At 43.8% G+C, this 19,761-nt stretch overlaps 1 protein-coding gene across 1 annotated transcript in view; it reads right to left on the reverse strand.

Moving 5' to 3' along the window:
- LOC143923343 (guanylate-binding protein 1-like) overlaps positions 1–19,761 on the reverse strand; it is a 64,739-nt gene that overhangs the window by 32,367 nt on the left and 12,611 nt on the right. Inside the window, exons 5-6 of the mRNA XM_077446955.1 lie at positions 8,220–8,407; positions 4,128–4,379 (exon numbers count right to left, since the gene is read on the reverse strand). Coding sequence (XP_077303081.1) covers positions 4,128–4,379; positions 8,220–8,407 — 440 coding nt within the window. The remainder of the gene's footprint in view (positions 1–4,127; positions 4,380–8,219; positions 8,408–19,761) is intronic.

Here is a 19,761-nt window from a genome sequence, read left to right on the forward strand (position 1 = left end):
GAGTTTTGAGGCTGGGAACCATAAGAAGGGAAGATAGGGCTACCTTACCCCTTATTTTGTGTTGATACATTATCTACAATGGCTACTTCACCCCAGCGGTCGATGGAGACTTCATGTACCTGTTGTGCTTTGCTTATCCTATATTTTGTTATACACTAAATCAAAAATCAATGTAGCACACACAGTATCTCACAAAAGTGAGTACACCCCTCACATTTTTGTAAATATTTTCTTCTATCTTTTCATGTGACAACACTGAAGAAATGACACATTTTCACTTAGGGGTGTACTCTCTTTGGTTGCCAGCGGTTTAGACATTAATGGCTGTGTGTTGAGTTATTTTGAGGGGACAGCAAATTTACACTGTTATACAAGCTGTACACTCACTACTTTACATTGTAGACAAGTGCCATTTCTTCAGTGTTGTCACATTAAAAGATATAATAAATTAGTTGCAAAAATGTGAGGGGTGTACTTACTTTTGTGAGATACTGTACTTCTACAAAGTGCAAAAATCGATTAATAAAGTGTTTGTCTTAATGACCTTGTGTGTGTCTTCTATTAAAATGAAAAAAGAAACTTTATATCACTTTACGGTGATACATCCTTCAATAAAAAATGAAATAATAATATAAAATATAAACATATATCATATAAACAAATAATCGAATTCATGTGAAGAAATTGAAACCAAAATCCTAGAGCTTCAACAAAAATAAAAAACAGTTAAGAGTCTGCTAACGCTCCACCGTATAATATTTGCACTTTATCCAATGGGATTTTCACGATAATAACTTCACCGTCAATAGTATCTCTATGTACTCCACTGAGCACATTACCCACTCGCCCCAATCATATACATATATATTTTTTTAGATATGTTTTATTATCTTTACTGATCTCCATTCCTAAACTGTCAATATTACTTTCTTGTACCCAGTGAAGTGTCAAAAATAAAAATATTTATGGGGACAAAATGGCCGGAAAATGTAATAGAATATGCTTCTATTTAAGGGGGCCTTTCAATTAAAAGTGAAAATTCTGCTCATCCTCTTCCCACCTCTTCTGTAACAACAGTACTTCCTTTGCCCTTAGAATTATATAAGCGTTGCCCGCCCTTTGCCAGCCTGCAACTTCCTGGGATACGTCACAAATCCTAGGAGGCTGTGGGGACAGTCTGGGTGGAACCATTAGGAAATCACAGCCGGATCCCATATCCAAGATGGCGGCACAGCCCAGTGAAGGATCGGCTCCAGTGAAGACAGCACTGATATCCATAGGCTGGTAACTGTTTCTTTTTTTTTTTTGAGTCAGCAGCTACAGTATTTTTAGTTGCTAACTTTTCATTTTGTACAACCGTATCAAAGTTCTTCTTAAAAACACACAGCTCATGCACAGTACTCTCCTTTCTCTATTCAATATAGTTACAAAAATTGTGCAGCACTGTTAAATAGGGAAGTTTTTGGTATTATAAATATACATATGATAAAAAGAATGAAAATGTATGGGAGTAAAGAAGTAACAGCTTCTTTTTCTTCATCACTCTCATTTCCCATTATTACCCCCTTTCCTCCCTCTCCTTCAGTTTCTCATCCTCTTCTTCATCTATCACTCCCATCTTCATCTATCACTCCCATCTTCATCTATCACTCCCATCTTCATCTCTCTCTCTCCCAAATCCTTCTCCATTTCTCCTTTCTACACTCCATTCCTCACTTCCACTTCATCTCTCATTCCCTTAACCTTCTTCCCTTACTCCTTCTCTATCTCTCCCACTCTCTGTCACTCCTCCATCTCCATATTTCTCACTCTTCCATCTCTGCCTCTCTCTCACTCCTCCATCTCTTCTTCTCTGATTCCTTCTTCATCTCTCCCCTCTCCTACACTCCTTCTCCATCTTTCCCCCTCTCCTAGTCCTTGTACACACGGTCGGAGATTCCGTCAGAATGTTTCCCATCAGAGCGTTTTGTCGGATATTCCGACTGTGTGTGGTCTGCATCGGACAGTTTCCGTCGGAATATTCGTCGGACCAACTTTTCCAACTTTCTGGAAATATTTTCCGACAAAATGCTCCGATCGGACATACTCCGATCATGTGTAGCCTACTCCGATGGACAAAGTGCCACGCATGCTCAGATCAAATTCCTAGACCAAAGCTATTGGGTACTAGCCTGAACGTAGTCCCGTCGTAACAAAATAACGTCATCACGTTATGTACAATCGGATTTTCCGACAACTTAGTCCGACCGTGTGTATGCAACATCACTTCCGGACCTGGTCCGGAATTAATCCGTCGGAATAACTCTGACGGATTTAGTTGTCGGAATTTCCGACCGCGTGTACAAGGGCTTACGCTCCTTCATCATCTCTCTCTCTCTCTCCTTCCCCATCTCTCCCCTCTCCTACGCTCCTTCATAATCTCTCCCCCTCTCTTAATCCTTCACCATCTCTCTCTGTCACTCCTCCATCCCCCCCATCTCACTCTTCCATCTCTTCCTCTCTCTCACTCCTCCATCTATTCTTCTCTGATTCCTTCCCCATCTCTCCCCTCTCCTACACTCCTTCTCCATCTATCCCCCTCTCCCTCACCCCTTCTCCATCTCTCCCCCTCACCCCTTCTCCCCCCTCACCCTTTCTCCATCTCTCCCCCTCTCCCTCACCCCTTCTCCATCTCTCCCCCTCTCCCTCACCCCTTCTTCATCTCTCCCCCTCTCCCTCACCCCTTCTCCATCTCTCCCCCTCTCCCTCACCCCTTCCCCATCTCTCCCCCTTCTCCCTCACCCCTTCCCCATCTCTCCCCTCTCCCTCACCCCTTTTCCATCTCTCCCCCCTCTCCCTCACCCCTTCTCCATCTCTCCCCCTCTCCCTTACCCCTTCCCCATCTCTCCCCTTCGCTCCTTCCCCATCTCTCCCCCTCGCTCCTTCTCCATCTCTCCCCCTCTCCCTCACCCCTTCTCCATCTCTCCCCCTCTCCCTCACCCCTTCTCCATCTCTCCCCCTCACCCCTTCTCCATCTCTCCCTCACCCCTTCTCCATCTCTCCCCCTCTCCCTCCTCTATCTCTCCCCCCTCTCCCTCACCCCTTCTCCATCTCTCCCCCTCTCCCTCACCCCTTTCCCATCTCTCCCTTCTCCCTCCCCCTTTTCCATCTCTCCCCCCTCTGCCTCACCGCTTCTCCGTCTCTCCCCCTCTCCCTCACCCCTTCTCCATCTCTCCGCCTCTCCCTCACCCCTTCTCCATCTCTCTCCCCTCTCCCTCACCCCTTCCCCATCTCTCCCCTCTCCCTCACCCCTTTTCCATCTCTCCCCCTTCTCCCTCACCCCTTCTCCATCTCTCCCCCCTCTCCCTCACCCCTTCTCCATCTCTCCCCCTCTCCCTCACCCCTTCCCCATCTCTCCCCTCTCCCTCACCCCTTTTCCATCTCTCCCCCCTCTCCCTTACCCCTTCCCCATCTCTCTCCTTCGCTCCTTCCCCATCTCTCCCCCTCGCCCCTTCTCCAGCTCTCTCCCTCGCCCCTTCTTTATCTCTCCCTCGCCCCTTCTCCATCTCTCCCCCTCTCCCTTGCCCCTTATCCTCCTCTCCTCACTCCTTCTCCATCATTCTCCTTCTCCCTCACTCCTGTTTTACTTCTTCCCCTCTATCCCACTCCTTTTCTTCCTCCCCCTAACATTTTCTCCATCTCCCTCCCTCTCTCTTACCCCTTCTCCATCTCTCCCCCTCTCCCTCACGCCATTCTTCTTCTCCCTCCTTCAAACCCTCCTCTTTTTTTCCTCATCCTCTCCTGTTCTTCCCCTCTCCGTCTGCTTACATCTTTTTCCTTCTTTTTACTTTTCTCCTTTTTTTTTTGCCTGTCAATTTATTTAATTTGCTTCCTCTTATTCTTTCTGTTTCTGACATCTCCTCCTCCCTCTTCTTATTTCCCCTACCCACTCTCTCTTTCTTTCTCCTTCCCTCTCGCTTCTTCTCTTTCATTTCCTTTCATTCCTCACTCACCCTCCCTCTCTCCCCACCCCCTTCCACCCCCCCCCCTTTTCCCCCCAATCCTTGTCAGTTGTTCCTTCTCTTCTTCTCCCTCACTTTTCATCTCTTCTTCCACTTCTTCTAATCTTTTATGGCAGATACACTTACTTTCCCCAGACACGGGTTTGATGTCATCCAAGAGTTTAACTTCAACATTTTTGTAAATGTATTCACAGAATTGATGACACTGAGCCACAAATCTAGGAGTGAGCTCTTCATCTGACACCTCATCCATCCTGTGAAGAACCATTTTATCTGCAGATGGAGGGTCAAACACAAAACATTTGCGGGTGTTGAAATACATCCGGATCTTGTCTCGGCACTGATTGCGTATCTTTGAGGTCTCCTCTGTACTCTCCACTTGAAAGAATAAAATAATGCAAAAATTAGAAACACAACAAAAATGTTGGTCATAAGAAGACATCATAAAAAGTTTATTTTTACATGGAAAAGGCTGCTGTCTCTGCCTATTTTATTCTCTCTGTGTCCCGCTGGAAAGATTTTACTTCATTTTCTGTCCTGGAGGCACAACTGGAAATCAGGGGATATCTCTTCAAAATGATTGATATCCCCATCTTGGAGAATTGCCATAGGAACATGTATCCCATTGGAGGTGTCTCCTTGCTCTGATAATAACTTTTGATTTTCACTCATTTTCTTGTCTTGGTGACATCTCCTCATCAGAGACACAGACAGCAATAAAATCAGACTTATTATTTACTCTATCCAAAAAGAAAAAAATATGAAGCATGCAGGAATGGGAGACACCACAGACCACAAGCTCAACTGGTGGAGAGGAATGTGAATGGCCTCAGACTTGAACTTCTCCTGGCCCTCGCCCCTGATACATTTTGCACAACCCACCAGGGCTTAATCATAGAGGTCGCCTCTATGACTAAGCCCCCGGTGGGCGGGGGAAAATGCATCAGGGGCAAGGGCCAGGAGGAGCTCAAGTCTGAGGCCATTCACATTCCTCTCTACCTGTAGAGCTTGTGGTGTGCGGTGTCTCTCATACCCTCATGCTTTCTGGATCAAGCATAAGACAGCCTGCACCCTTACAGTGCTGTGAGACACTGCATTTTTACCAGCATTGCACCTTGAGGGCACTACAAGTGCAAAAATGTTTCTAAATATACTTAAAAATCTGTATTAGAGGTTCTCTCACGTATTGATCAGGTGATGTTGTCTGAAAAGATTTTTCACACTTTACATGATACGGAACGAATTTATGACCTTAAATGGAACCCATGGTTCCTATTTCGCTTATTGAAGTGATCGCACCTTTGGTTTTTTCATGCAGCTTTTTTTATTCTTTTGCTCTCTATTTGCATCTTTTCCTCTTCTCCCTTGGTTTCTTTCTGTTCTTTTTCCCCTCTTTCTCTTTCATGTTCCTTCTTTTGTATTTTGGCTATGATGGTCAGCTCATTGAACGTGTTAAGGCCCGTACACACGGTCGGACTTTTTGACAACAAACATGCAAATTAGCTGTTTTGGAGCAACATCCGACTGTGTGTACGCTCCATCGGACAAACTTTTTCTGTTTTCATCGGACTTTTGTTGGCTCTGCGAACGGACAAACTTTTTGACAACAGAAGTCCGATGGAGCAAAGTCCGACCGTGTGTATGCAAAAGCATCGGACTTTTGTACAAGGTACAAACACGCATGCTCAGAACCATTGCAAACGATCAGACTACAATACAGAAGTTGACCAAAGGTGGCGCTGGAGTCATTGAACGTCCTCTTTTGAAGTGGCGTCTGTACGTTGTGACGTCAACACGTTCGTGTTTGTTGTCAAAAAGTCCGACCGTGTGTATGCAATACAAACTTGTGGACAACACACTTTGTACAAAAGTCCACGGAAAAGTTTGTACAAGTCCGACCGTGTGTATGGGGCTTTAGTCTCCTTTCCTTCTCTAACCTGTGGTTGGATGTGAGACCCATACTGTTTATCTGTAATTGGTGGTTTGTCCTGCAGTGTTCTGCTATTTGTTCTGCTATTTGTTTATCACCTGTCTGTAACCTTATCATCCAACTACTTTTGCTAATGTTGAAATTTGATTCGTTTTGCTGACTCTGTATTTCTGTTAATGTCTTTAATAAAACCCTTTTTGAAAACAAAAAAAAAAATCTGTATTAGCTTGCAGCCACCTGAATCAAGCCTGTATTGAAGACTGACTACTGAATGTGATTGGTTGGTGAAGGGTAATGCCCTTGTACCACACAGAACCTTAAACCAGTTGATCTGCACCTCCCAGAAGTCTTGAGCAGTAATAGCTTCAACACTTCCTGCGACTGACCCTCAGAACCTGCCCCCTATTTGCTAGACCAGCCTTTCTCAACCTTTTCAACATGGAGGAACCCTTGAAATAGTTCTCTGGTCTCAGAGAACCCCTGCTAAAAATTAGAAATCTACCTCTCATGATACATTAGTGTGATGGTCAGTGGGAAGAATGGTCCTTCCTAAAGGCCCGTACACATGGTCGGACTTTTTGACAACAAACATGCAAATTAGCTGTTTTGGAGCAACATCCGACCCTGTGTATGCTCCATCGGACAAACTTTTTCTGTTTTCATCTGACTTTTGTTGGCTGTGCGAACGGACAAACTTTCTGGCAACAAAAGTCCGATGGAGCAAAGTCCGATCCTGTGTACGCAAAAGCATCGGACTTTTGTACAAGGTACAAACATGCATGCTCAGAACCAATGCAAAAGATCAGACTACAATACAGAAGTTGACCAAAGGTGGCGCTGGAGTCATTGAACTTTTGAAGTGTCATCAGTACGTTGAAACGTCACTACATTCGTGTTTGTTACTTAAAAAGTCCTGCCGTGTGTATGCAATACAAACTTGTGGACTACGCCCTTTGTACAAAAGTCTACGGGAAAGTTTGTACAAAGTCCGGTCATGTGTATGAGGCTTTAGGGCTAGACCAGCCTTTCTCAACCTTTTCAACATGGAGGAACCCTTCAAATAGTTCTCTGGTCTCAGAGAACCCCTGCTAAAAATTAGAAATCTACGACTCATGATACATTAGTGTGATGGTCAGTGGGAAGAATGGTCCTTCCTAAAGGTCCATACACACGATCAGACTTTTTGACAACAAACATGCAAATTAGCTGCTTAGGAGCAACATCCGACCGTGTGTACGCTCCATCGGACAAACTTTTTTGGTTTTCATCTGACTTTTGTTGGCTGTGTGAATGGACAAACTTTCTGGCAACAAAAGTCTGATGGAGAAAAGTGCGATCGTGTGTACAATAAACTATAGGACTTTTGTACAAAGTACAAATGGGCATGCTCAGAACCAATGCAAAAGATCAGACAACAATACAGAAGTTGACCAAAGGTGGCGGTAAAGAGCAGAAAAACCATGTGGTTTGGTGAAAGTTGGCTGAAAAAGTCCTGCTGTGTATATACAATACAAGTTCAGGGCCGACGCCCTTTGTACAAAAATCCAAGGGAAAGTTTGTACGAAGTCCTATCGTGTGTATGAGGCTTTACAGATAGCTAAAAAGATCAATGGTGTCAGTGGTAACTTATCTGAGAGGCAGAAATTGCCCAATGCTGAAGGAACCCCTATAACCTCTGGAGGAACCCTGGTTGAGAATCACTGGCCTGAACTAAAGGCCCATACACACGATCAGACTTTTTGACAACAAACATGCAAATTAGCTGTTTTGGAGCAACATCCGACCGTGTGTACGCTCCATCGGACAAACTTTTTCGGTTTTCATCTGACTTTTGTTGGCTGTGCGAACGGACAAACTTTCTGGCAACAAAAGTCCGATGGAGCAAAGTCTGATCGTGTGTACAGAAAACCATAGGACTTTTGTACAAAGTGCAAACAGGCATGCTCAGAACCAATGCAAAAGATCAGACAACAATACAGAAGTTGACCAAAGGTGGCGGTAAAGAGCAGAAAAACCACGTGATTTGGTGAAAGTTGGCTGAAAAAGTCCTGCTGTGTGTATGCAATACAAGTTCAGGGCCGACGCCCTTTGTACAAAAATCCAAGGGAAAGTTTGTACAAAGTCCTATCGTGTGTATGAGGCTTAAGGAATGTACTTAATCCTAACTAAAGAATCTGACAACACAGCCACTTATCAAACAAAGGACTTTTGAGAAATATATGTATGTGTGTAAATAACTTATCCTTTGCTTGGTGACACCCAACTGCAACAGTTGTATTATTACTCACGATTCTGAGGTAGAAGAGCGTTCTCCAGGTACTCATCTTCTGTGATCTCCTTTCCATCCAACTCCAGCATCAAGGTGAAATCTCTCACGACCCAGATGAATGCAGGAAAGTGTCTAGAAAACTGTCCCTCGTTATTCTCATTATCCTCAGATTTTACCTTAATCAGTTCCGCCAGCTCCCCCACAAAACTAATTTTGAGTTAAGGAAGTAATGTCTTTATCTTTTGAAAGTTCTATACATTACTCCTACCACAGCCCTGGACAGTTCAAACAGAATGTTAAATGGTCAGCGTATGAATCTACTAACCGTTTTCAATGGAGGGAAGTTCTAATTGTAAGGAGATGTTAGGACAGTTTCCAGTTCTGTCACTAGGTGGAACCCACTCCTAATCTATACATATGCTTGGGAGTGTGAAACCATAGAGGAGTTTTGGGGGGGGATTAGATGAGAGGGGAGGCAGTTGTTGATCTTGCCCCCATGGGTCTAGGTGAAGCCCTTTTGATAGGTATGTAGTGAGGAGAAGATGAAGTTTACCTGCCCTGAGTAAGGTACAGACAGCAGCCACCAGAATTTGTAAAAACTTGTATATTTTTACTACAAGGTAAACATTGAAAATCATTGAAAACCCACTGGACTCATCTCTGTTTCATGATACCTCCCAACTGTACCTGATTTGGAGGAACTGTCCCTGATTTGGAGCAATGTCCCTCTGCCCCTCATTTGTCCCTCATTTTGGTCAGATCTATATAGATGTATATAAAATGCACTTTTTATCAAAAAGTGTTTCCCAGCGCTAAACCTTTCATCTGATTTCTAAATTGTTGCATTTGTATATTCCAAAAGCAAATATAAAGGAATAGTAGTGGTAAAAAAAAGCACTTGTCAGTTTAACCAATCTTGTTTTTTTGTACAATTCTCCTTTAAGAGGGCGTGGCAAGGGGTGTGTCCTATGCCTGTATACTTTTGCTGATAGGTGTCCCTCATTCCCATCTCAAAAAGTTTGGAGATATGGCTTCATAGTTGGTACATGGCTTGCCATGAGAAAAAGCAACGTGTAGTGTTGTGATAAGGTACTAGGCAGGTTATGGTGAATGTTCTTTATTCATCTCTCAGACAGAGGGGGAAATTATGGGCAGGAGGCCTGTTAGCGGTATACAAAGAGGTTACATTGTACCTACGTCTGCTTGTTACTTCCTACGGTACATGCATTGCTGATCACACATTGCTTTCATTTTTTTTGTCTCATCAAAATGGATTCAGTGGCTAGAGAGTAAAGCAGAAAACCAGTTGCATGGAGTTACTATACTAAATAACATGATACCTCGGTTCACAAACTTAATTTGTGAAATGACGCTGATCGTGAACCGAATTGGTTGTGAACCGAGGCAAATTTTCCCATAAGTAAATCAGGTTAATCCATGTAGCATGGTCCCTTCGAGGGCTACTGAGATTTATCTGCTTCTCTGCATCACCATGACCCTGTACAACTTCCAGCCCTCCTGACACGCTGGGTTCAGACATCTTGCACCACCTCAAAATAATAAGTCACACAACTCAGTATGTTTAGATTTTCTTAATGTTTACTGGATTACTTGATGTGAAATCTTGTTGCAAAAGTAATACCAGAGGTGAGTAGTCAACTGGACTCTAGGTAACAATCCCAAGCTCAGTTGGAGAGCACAGTCAAGATAAGACACAACAGAAACAGTATTACAGTTTAGAATTATTATATAAAAGTTTGTAGACTGAATTAACACCTGAAGGGATACATGGCAGTTAAGCATTAAGGCACTAGACTACTTCTAAAATGAAATTCCAGGCCGGCCTATTTAATCTTTAATCCTAATGAGAGATTAGATTAGAAAGAATGGGGCCCCTTTAAATTGAAATGACAGCAATGTTCCAGTTGCAGATCTGATGGTCTTCACAGGCAGATGGAGCTCATTAACTGTATCCAAGAAGGTGCAATAACAGAGTAATGGTACTTCTTAAGATGGCTGAGGATAAAGGTGTCTATTTGCAGTGTTCAAATAAGTTTAGTATAGTTTCCCCAAGGTAAAGCTGTCTGTACACAGCGTTACAATCAAGCAACAAAAGGATTTGTAAATGGATGGCAATTGCCCTCTCACCAATGACCATGTTGATAGGATGCCTCCGACCACGACTCTCAGAGAGATGCCTTCATAGCGAGTCCGCCTGTGATGTCCCAACGATGTGCAGCATGAATCGCAGGTTGTTGGTCTATCAAGTTGGTGCTGTGCAGATGTCCGGTGAACGACAATCAGTGCTAGGCCCTTGGTGGCCGGGTGGAAGTTCTTTAAACCATGTGGTAGATCGTGACCTCACTCTCCCTGTCATGGAGAGGTCCATCCTCAGCAAGCCCCGGGGAGAAGAGAGTGTAGGGCGGGTCTCCGGCCTCTTTTATCTTGTTCCCAGAAGTCTTCCTGTTAAAAGCAAAGGACCCTGGGATGAGTAGTCCAAACATGTAGTCATGCAAGGGAATCATCGTGCTGAGGAACTGCTTATCCCACAATCCATTTGGTTGGGCTCACAAATATGATGACTGAGCATTGGAGAGATATCATAATAGGAGGAACAACAGGGAATCACCTAAAATGGCAATTGCAGTTCACATTGCTACATCCCCCCCCCCCCCCCACTTGAAAGGCTTTAGCCCCCGAAGACAGAACACAATCTGTGGAATCACTTTACTGTATCATAAAAAAAATAATAGTTTGTTATTTTACAGACTAGAAGTTGTAACAGCCAATAACTGATCCAAGGAAGGATCTTCTAAAAACAAGTGATATACATTGTTCGGCAAAGCCAAATCAATTTTGTGACAGGCCAGTAATAAATCAGTGGCCCACTCAGTAGTGTCAGAGGGTGGATCAAGGTCATCCTTTATTAAAGGTTCAATAAAGGAGGTAAGGAGGTAGATAATTGGCTAGAACGATGAGTGGTAGGAAAAAAATTATCAGAACTTTCCCCAAAAGTGTAATACGTCAGTCTTTTAGGGGGACATATTTTCCATCTCAGCTTGGAGTAAACATTTTCTGATTGGCTCTGGCCCATTATTTATTCCCCAGAAACTACATCCAGGTTCAGGCTCTGGTTCAGGCTCTGGTTCAAACACAGTCTCTCCTTCTACTTCTTTATCCGGGGAAACAGGAGGTGCCCACATATCAGGTACCTCTTGGGATTCCATCTTGACCCTCTCACTGTTTCGTTGAAAGTGGAGATTTGGTACTTCAGCTTCCAAAATCTCAGGAGTGGGAGGATTGCCTTCAAGAGGGGGAACTCATAGCCAATCAAGGGTTAAATCTTCTTCATTACTCTCTTCTTCTGGTGGCAAGGGTTGGCAAGCCTTTCCCACCCTAGGCCTCAGCTTAAGGGGCTGGTAAGCCTCTAAGCAAAAGGATAGGGATACTCAGACAGCCTCGAATATAAGCAGCAAAATGTTGCAATGCCAAGTCTTCAGAGGGCCAGTCTTCCCTTCAGGGTGAATCTGATATACAGGGAGCACAGATATTCATCTAAAAACAATGTAGGGTTGGAAGTGCCATTGATCAGCTAACTTGTGTCTTCCTGACACCCCTAGCTTGCGTAGCAACACCAGGTTGTAGATCCTGAACTGTCATTTTTTAATCTTCTGTTCTCTGATGGTAGATGCTTTCTTGACTTTCTCATAGGCTCACATTCTCATTTTTAGATTCTTCTGAAGTCTGTCAACATACCCTCAGTATGAGGCTTGAGAGGTGTGATCCAATGATGTTCCGAAGGCCAGGTCCACTGGTAGGCGAGCTTCTCTTCCAAACATCAATCGGCAGGGGGAATACCCAGTTGAATCATTCAAGGTTTAGAGATAAAAAAGCTTTGTGTCAGCATCGAAACAGAGCCAAACAACGCCGGCCGGCATACAAACAAGCGTCCCGTCCTCCCCTCGTAGAGCGTGGTGGCATCACTGCATACCTTCCCAGACGCGTTTCGTCATAGATGACGTTATCAATGGGGAACCTAATCTCCTGATTAGCTTGCTCTCAAAATCCTGGCCTTGGTCTGAGTGTAGGCACTGAGGCAGCCCATAATGAATGAAGAACTTCTCCACTAGGGTCTGCACTACAGTACTGGCTTGCTGATCCCGACTGGGGAAGGCTTGAGCATATCGGGTAAAATGATCTGTCACAACCCAGACATTTCTCCGCCCACTTAGATCAGGTTCCAAACACAAGAAATCAATGCACAGCAATTTCATTGGCCCCTGACTCTGTAACTGACCCATTGGAGCTGCCCTCCCTGGCAAGGTCTTTCTCTGAATGCATCTAATGCAAGAGTGACAGTAGCTTTCCACCTCAGTCCTCATGGACAGCCAGTAAAATCGATCTCGGACTAACTTGAAAGTTCTGTCTGGACTTAAATGGCCATGATCATCATGGAGGGCAGCCAACACGTTCAGTCTGTGTTTTTCCGGGAGGAATAGCTGCCGAACACCTTCTGGCTCCTCAGATGGACCTCTTTGGTATATAACTTTGGTATATAACTGAATCTTACAATCGCATTTGTTCCCATTCTCTATGAACCACTTTTGCTCTCTCAATGGAACTGCTCAATAGTATCTGAGGATCCTGAGTAGATTTCCTCACAAGTCTTCCCAACACATCTTCTTCAGGTCTTCCTTTATCAGTTGAGGTAGTTCTTGGCTGCGTAACTGCGACAGGTCACAGTAGCACCTGGGCACTCCAGCAGGAGTGACTGCCACAGCTTCTGCACCTATTGTCCCCCTGTGCTTGTGTTCTACCCCTTGGCACACAGCTGAGACTCCTTCCAGAGGTAAATGGACCCAACTCTTCTGACCAGTATTCATGAAGTGAGGCTTTCGAGAGAGAGGACGCCATCATCTCGGTTTCCCACCCCTGGCTGATACGTCAAGCTGAACCGGATTTCCGACAGAGCTGCCAACCACTGATGTCCAGTGGAATCTAGTTTGGAGGTGGTCAGTAGGTAAGTTACCGGAGTATTATCCGTTTTCACCATATAGGTGTCTCCGTACAGATTATCCACCACAGCCCACTTGAGGGCCAAGAACTCCAATTTGTGTACCGGAATGTTTTTCTCAGGGGGACTGGGGCTTCAACTCACATAGGCTACCGGTGAAGTCTCCCTTCTGACTCCTGGTATAACACTCCACCAAGGCCATCTCTGCTAGCATCCACATGCAATTCATAAGGTTTGGAGGGATCAGCATAGGCCAACACCAAGCCTTCAACCAGACTCCCCTTCAGACATTTAAAAGCGCTTTCACACTGTGCCATCCATTGCTCTTGAATAGATTCACAAGGTTTCCTAAATAACGGAGGGCGGGGCCACCCAGTGACCCCACCCTCCCCTGACGCACCGGGACTTCCCTATGGCTTTCCCCGTGTACTCCATGGATTGTTTGCCTTTTATAAAAATGAATCAGTCCTGGATTACCAGCTATGAAGCCCCTGATGCCGATGTCACTGATTAGATATTTTTGGGATGTGAAATCTCTGCAGGACTTTGAGGCTTCCTAGCTTTGAGGGTGTTCAATCACTTCATCTGGAAGAATGTTTTTGTTATAGATTTCATGGGCACAATTAACACCCAGAGACCAATTTTTCAGCACCTGTTTGACAGGTGCATATCATTGCAATTTTTTGCCTTCATCAAGAGCACCTCTATAGGGTTACTGTGGGAAGGGGCCTCCGACACCCAAAGAGGAATTTTTCAGCACCTCTTTGACAGTTGCATATCATTGCAATTTTTTACAGCAAGGCCAATTCTTGCTTACATCACCCCACATTGACTGTTAAATTTATAAATTGGCCGCTCACTTCCAAAAATGACCAAAAAGATCAAACAAGGCTCATCATACAGCAAATGGAGAATCCTGCTGGTGGATCTGTGAAGACATTAAGGTCCCAAGTGAAGACGAAATGCTGCATGTAATCTTCTCATCAACACATCCTGAGCTCATCAATGGGTGATTCCATATATAGAGAAAAATCTCGCTTCAAAGGATAAATACTTCTTCCCTGAGGAAGTCATGTGACCAGTGACGCAATGCGTCGGGTGGAGCCTTGTGACGTTCTTTCCGGTGACGATTATGGAAGCGTGGTGAGGAGGTGAGTGTGTTACTACTCCCATTTTATACTGCGGTTTTTATCCTTACTTGATGTAAGCAGCTTCTTTTATTAAACACATTTTATTTATCTGGCAATATTGCACTATGGTTGTTCTTTGCTTCCTTTGAATGTCATTCACATACTATATATATATATATATATATATGGAATCACCCATTGATGAGCTCAGGATGTGTTGATGTGAAGATTCCATGCAGCATTTTGTCTTCACTTGGGACCTCAATGTATTCACAGATCCACCAGCATGATTCCCCATTAGTTGTCTGATGAGCCTTGTTTGACTTTTTTGCATTTGATTATGCAGTGTTTTCGAGTACACTACTAAGTGGTTGTAGCTATTTCACAGTTATCATACAGTGCCTTGCAAAAGTATTCACCCCCTTGGCTTTTTACCTATTTTGTTACATTACAGCCTTTAGTTCAATGTTTTTTTTAAAATCTGAATTAAATGTGATGGATCGGAACACAATAGTCTAATGTCGCGTACACATGATCGGACTTCTCGTCAGAAAAAGATATGATGGCTTTTTCGATGGGATTCCGCTCCAGTTTGCCTTGCATACACACGGTCACGCAAAAGTTCTCTGAAATTACAACCGTCAAGAACGCAGTGACGTATAACACTACGACGAGCCAAGAAAATGAAGTTCAATGCTTCCGAGCATGCGTCAAATTGTTTCCGAGCATGCGTAGAACTTTTGCACGTCGGAAATGCAACAGAAGTGCCACAGACGATCGCATTTCGGATAGGAACTTTTTCCAACCAAAAAATTAAGGACCTGCTCTCAATCTTTTGCTGGCTGGAATTCGACTAGCAAAAGTCCGATGGAGCATACACACGGTCGCATTTTCCAAAGCTCTCATCGGTCTTTTGCAGCCCGAAATTCCGATCGTGTGTATGCGGCATAAGTTGGTGAAGTAAAATTAGAAAAATATATACATAAAAAAAATTTCAGTAATAAAAAAAATGATAATTGGCATGTGCGTATGTATTCACCCCCTTTGTTATGAATTCAATAAAAAGCTCTGGTGCAACCAATTACCTTCAGAAGTCACATCATTTGTGAAATGATGTCCACCTGTGCAATCTAAGCCCTTGTACACACGGTCGGAGAATCCGTCGGAATGTGTCCTATCGGACCGCGTTGTCAGATATTCCGACTGTGTGTGGTATGCATCGGACTGTTTCCGTCGGAATATCCGTCGGACCAAATTTTCCAACTTGTTGGAAATATTTTCCAACAAACTGGTCCGATCGGACATACTCCGATCATGTGTAGAGAATTCCGATCGGACAAAGTGCCACGCATGCTCAGATCAAATTCCTACATCAAAGCTATTGGCTACTAGCCTGAACATAGTCCCGTCGTAACGAAATAACGTCATCACGTTCTGAGAGATCGGATTTTTCGACCACTTTGTCCGACCGTGTGTATGCAACAGTTTCGGACAAAATCCGTCGGACAAAATCCAACGGATTTGGTTGGCAGAATGTCCAACCGTGTGTACGGGGGCTAAGTGTCACATGAACCGTCACCCTTTTGAAAGGCCCCAGAGGAGGCAACACCTAAGCAAGGGGCCCTACTAACCAAACATTGCCATGAAGACCAAGGAACTCTCCAAACAAGTAAGGGACAATGTTGTTGAGAAGTACAAGTCAGGGTTTGGTTATAAAAAAAAAATATCCAAATCTTTGATGATCCCTAGGAGCGCCATCAAATCTATCATAACCAAATGGAAAGAACATGGCACAACAGCAAACCTGCCTGACGAGAGATGGCCGCGCACCAAAACTCACGGACCGGGCAAGGAGGGTAATAATCAGAGAGGCAACACAGAGACCTAAGGTAACCCATGTTCAGAATCACTGGCTGAAAAGATTGATACCGGGATGATGCCTTGCTCAAAAGCACCTCCAAATTTGCATTTATGTTTGGAATGAATGGAATTTCGCTAACAAAACCTACATTCATTGTTAGAAATGTGTCCAGCTCTTCTGAGTGTTCTCAGCACTGCGGTAGAAAACCAACATTGATTTGAGCCTTTCTAAAGACTAGAAAATCAAAATAACATTTCACAACCAAAAATCAAACAGTGCTTAGCCAGCTTAAGAAGAAAAGTCATTGCTATGTTTGCAAATCAGAGCTTGAGATATTGAGACCTATAAACAATAGTTTTTTTTTCTTTTAATTTTCACACAACATGCCTGCAAATACCTGATGTGTCCTTTTACTGTGGCCCGTACACACGATCCAAATATTGTACGAAAACGAGGAAGAATCGTACGATCTTCGGATCGTATGTACACTACTTTTGAGAGCCAATCACCACAGTTCATCCAATATTATTTGATCGGACAAGCATGACAATTCTCCTCGTGCGATGCGAGGTCGTACGATTTTCATTTAGTCAGTATAGTCGTCGTCCAAAAAATACAATAAAAATCCATTCCAACACATGACATCACTTCCGATTTTATTTTTTTTCTGTTGTACGAGAATTTTCCTGACTTTAGTTACCTATTCAATTTCTACTTGCAACTATTAAGCGAAAAAAGTCGTAAAGATCTGTCGTACGATATTCGGATCGTGTGTACAGGCCATTAGCGTGAGCCTGTTACTTTACCTTGCAGATGCAAAGCAACAAGCTCACTTTAGGTTTTGGACTGCAGATTGGGGGTGTTTCTTCTTCAAGTGCTCACATCACTGTCTGTGGACACTTTCCATGGGATATGAGAAGTGTCTGAGGGAGAGGCAACAAGACCAGCCTGTGGGCCAGTATGCAGCTTCTAATCACCAGTCTCCACTACATTGAGGGTCACATGGCAGCAGGAAATTTATACAGGGATAGGTGTGGATGGGATGGAAACAAGGATTTTTATTATATATATTTTTTTTGGTTTCGTTTTCATTTTTGCTCAGAATTGGGCTTTAGCATCTTCAGCCAAACTACAGATAGTATAGCCCAAAGCAAAAAAAAAAAATAAATAAAAAAAGAGCGCAGGGCTAACATGATAAGGAACACAGGGTAAGCCGGGGAAGTCAGGGGTTTAAAAAATGTTGGTTACTTAATTTAGCTTTATGGCCATTGGGCAGCCAGTGTGGGGGAGTGGCTGCAAGGATAGTCTTGAGGGATATTACGTAGAGCCGGACATCCGAAGGAGGACACGTGGAGGAGAAACATTCCTGCCTGCTCGCCCTACATGGGATTGGTTCGTCCTCTTTTATTTTTGTTTTTTGTTTATTTTTTCAGGTCAAAGTGCGGTTGGGGTCTTTGGAGGCATTTTAAAAACAACATGCTGTGATTATCTTATTAGGGACCCATCTAAGGTATGGAGTCCTCGGTGGAATGCCAGTTATGGTGGATTTGTGGTATCTGCAGAATGTGGTTTGTCTCCGAGCCGGTGCGGTGCGGCTGGGGACCGTGGAAGTAGTTTCGCAGATACAATGTGGATAATTTGATACTTGGTGCCTCCAAGGATTGGCAACCTTAAATTTTATGGTTATTGTAGTATTTTGATATATAATTTGTTATTGTTTTAATAAAGGGGCAGAAATGGCCAATTTCCTCCAACATTTGTGTCATGGTTTTTTGTAAGTTTAGTTGGGGTTAAAAAAGATGGTGTAGTGCAGCTTTTAGTAATACAAAGGGTTAGGATTACATCTGGGGTACCTTTGCCATGTAATTCTAACCCCGCTACTAGTGGTCAAAGTGTATTTTCACCTATACCAGCCCTGTTCTCTTAAGGCAAGCACGTTTACAAGTACCTGGCTGCTCCAGGTACTTCTAATATTTATAGGCCCTACCTAAGCCATACAAGAGGTGGAAAAAAGATATACAAAGAAGTACCTGTGGTCCTTAGAGGGCTTAGGAATCGGGCTAATGTTTCAGCAGGTGAGTAGCCAGTAACAGAATTCAGAAGCAGGTGGTGGTCAGCAGCATAATCCAGGGACAGGAAGAAGTCAGGGTCGGGTGTCAGACATTAAGTGTAATCCATAAACAGGCAAAGGTCAGGGCAGGCAGAAGGCGATAAGCATAGTTTAGAAACAGGCAGAGATCAGGACAGACAGCAGACAGTAAATGCAATCCAAGGACAAGCAAAAGGTCAGGAGAGGCAGCAGACAGTAAATGCAATCCAAGGACAAGCAAAAGGTCAGGAGAGGCAGCAGACAGTAAATACAATCCAAGGACAAGCAAAAGGTCAGGAGAGGCAGCTGACAATATGGTAATACAGAGATCAGCAAGGTCAGAACCCAGAGTATCAGAATGCAACACCAGCATAGTGTAGAGTTATCACAAGCCCAGAGTCCTGTGCAAGTGACAAGCTGATATTAACCCCTGCAGCACCATGAGGTTACGGCTATGGGTGTATGGGATGGAAGACTTTGGATTTCAACTAAGAAAGCAGCCAGCAGGACAGGAGACACTTTGCATTAAATTTAAACACCATATGTAATAATTAACAAAAAAACTTAAAGTGGAACTTCAGTAATTTTTTTTCAACTTCCCATCTATTAAAGCGGTAGTAAACCCGCTGAAATTTTTTTTTTCTTTCATACCTGCAAGGGAAACGACATCGCATACTAGCGTATTATGAAATACTTACCTTAGAATGAGGCCCCGACATCTCGCCCGATACACGCTGAGGGAGCTGACATGTTCCCTCTGCGTGTCTTACGGATATCGCAGCTCCAGCGCTGTGAGTGGCCAGAGCGGCGCGCAGGAGATTTCTTTCCAGCAGGGTCCGGCATCTGCCAGGCTTCCAGCCGAGAATCCCCCGTTCCTCATGCGCCACTGCAATCAGCGGCTCATTGCCAGGGGATTTTTTTTTTACCTACAGGTAAGCCTTATTATAGGCATTATTATAGCCTTCCCTGTAAGTAAAAGTGAAAAAATATACTATACAACCGCTTTAAATGCCCTTGTTGTTTTAATTTTCGATAGTAAAATATATATTTATTTTTTTCCGCCAATAAATACCTTATACAGCCCTGTACTTCCTGTTTATTGTCTGGTCATTAGCCTAGAATTTTGGCATCATGCACAGCTCTCTCTCTCTCTCTCTCTGATGAGAGTTTGCCAGGAAGGGAGGGGGGATGAGTCATGGGAGGGCCAATGAGAGCTGCAGAGCTGGAGGTGTTCCCTCTGTGTGTCTGTGTAAATCCAGGAAGTGAACAGGCAGCAGCTTCAGCCGCCTACAATTAAAACAGCTGCAGCCAGACTCAGTGGGTGGAGATTTCCACAGCCTATTTGGCAAGTACTGAATCACAGTATATATAAAATAACATACAAAGTGGCTGGAGGGAAGCTTCAGAAGGGCAAAGATGTTTTTATTACAAATTATGGGAGCAGACTGCAGTTCCTCTTTAAAGATT

This window comes from Lithobates pipiens, unplaced genomic scaffold, assembly GCF_037356315.1.
Source record: "Lithobates pipiens isolate NorthernLeopardFrog02 unplaced genomic scaffold, aLitPip1_a1.2 Scaffold_22, whole genome shotgun sequence".
NCBI classification, from domain to species: Eukaryota; Metazoa; Chordata; class Amphibia; order Anura; family Ranidae; genus Lithobates; species Lithobates pipiens.